Consider the following 1,211-nt stretch of genomic DNA (forward strand, 5'->3'; position numbering starts at 1 on the left):
TTTCTTTTTAAAACGACCCCGCAATTGAGCCAAAGAACTTCTTTCAACGACTACTTTAAGCTCTGCTGAGTCGGAACTCCTGACAGGTAACTGTGCTCTGGTGAGACGCGACAGCTCTTAAGTATGAAGGTATAACTCGATTTACCCAAACCTGACACTGTCACTGTAAAAGGAGTTCATTAGAGTTCCCTTAGGGATAAAGGAAGCTTAAGAAAACAATCCATTTCCACAAAAAGTTACATATCTACATGTAAACATTTGTTTCTATCTACATGCGCAATATATACATGTGAACAAAAATGAAATTAAATACTGCCACAATAAGAAAGCAAAAAAATAAATCGCGACTGTTCGAGTCTGACTAGCCTCATTTGAAAAATGTCTGATGGGGACTAAACTTTAATTTGAAATCTACCGATACATTTCACCTTTCTCGTTTGGGGCCGTGCTTTATTGCATGTCCGTATATCATGTTTTTACATGATTTTACTTTGGAAAAGATGCTTAAATTAATTTTTCTGTTGTGTTTCCAGTATTATTATATGGAACCATATTGCTGAGACTGTTCTAACCAAGCTTTATCAGAACCAATATCCCAATTACTATACAATCAATAAACGTGCAACAATTATTCATTGTAGCATTTCCATTGTATATTTGACTAAAATACATAAACTATATGCTGTAGATATTGTTTCTTTTTTAACATCTTTACCAGAACCTGAATTTGATAAATTGATTAAAAATATATATATATATAAACACATACTTATCAGTTTAGGAAAATGCTAGCCTAAAAGTATATACGCGTGGAAAGATGAATCTGCTTTATTTTTATTTGGCTAAAAGATCCATAATCAAAGTAAAACAAAAATTCACTGATATTTTTGGTAAACTAAGCATATTGTCTTCACTGCAACATTTCAGCTTTGAATTGCTGAAGGCAGATGTAGCCGCCCCCTCTTTCGTCATTTTTGTTTTTTCTTACTCTCTTTACACCACACATATCTAGCATTTTTCACTTCGAGAACCATCTAGCATTGTTGGTTATTTATTTGAAAATGAAATAGGCTGCGTGAGTGTATGCGTAGGCAAATTTGTTAATACTGTATAACTTAATAAATTCACACATAGATGCACTCGCGTGTGGGTAGAAAGGTAAAGATATTATATAGACTACGAAAGGAAAGACATCGAAGTGTGTTTGTGTG

At 33.5% G+C, this 1,211-nt stretch overlaps 2 protein-coding genes and 2 pseudogenes across 2 annotated transcripts in view; all 4 read right to left on the reverse strand.

Moving 5' to 3' along the window:
• Positions 1–85, reverse strand: part of LOC119581685 — a 17,958-nt pseudogene extending 17,873 nt beyond the window's left edge.
• LOC119581679 overlaps positions 1–1,211 on the reverse strand; it is a 19,923-nt pseudogene that overhangs the window by 9,806 nt on the left and 8,906 nt on the right.
• Positions 1–1,211, reverse strand: part of LOC119581686 (rhodopsin-like) — a 7,971-nt gene that overhangs the window by 1,805 nt on the left and 4,955 nt on the right. The window lies entirely within an intron of this gene.
• Positions 51–1,211, reverse strand: part of LOC119582097 (rhodopsin-like) — a 2,570-nt gene continuing 1,409 nt past the window's right edge. The window contains exon 2 of the mRNA XM_037930341.1: positions 51–163. Coding sequence (XP_037786269.1) covers positions 51–163 — 113 coding nt within the window. The remainder of the gene's footprint in view (positions 164–1,211) is intronic.

The sequence above is a fragment of the Penaeus monodon genome, chromosome 15 (genome assembly GCF_015228065.2).
Source record: "Penaeus monodon isolate SGIC_2016 chromosome 15, NSTDA_Pmon_1, whole genome shotgun sequence".
Lineage (NCBI taxonomy): Eukaryota > Metazoa > Arthropoda > Malacostraca > Decapoda > Penaeidae > Penaeus > Penaeus monodon.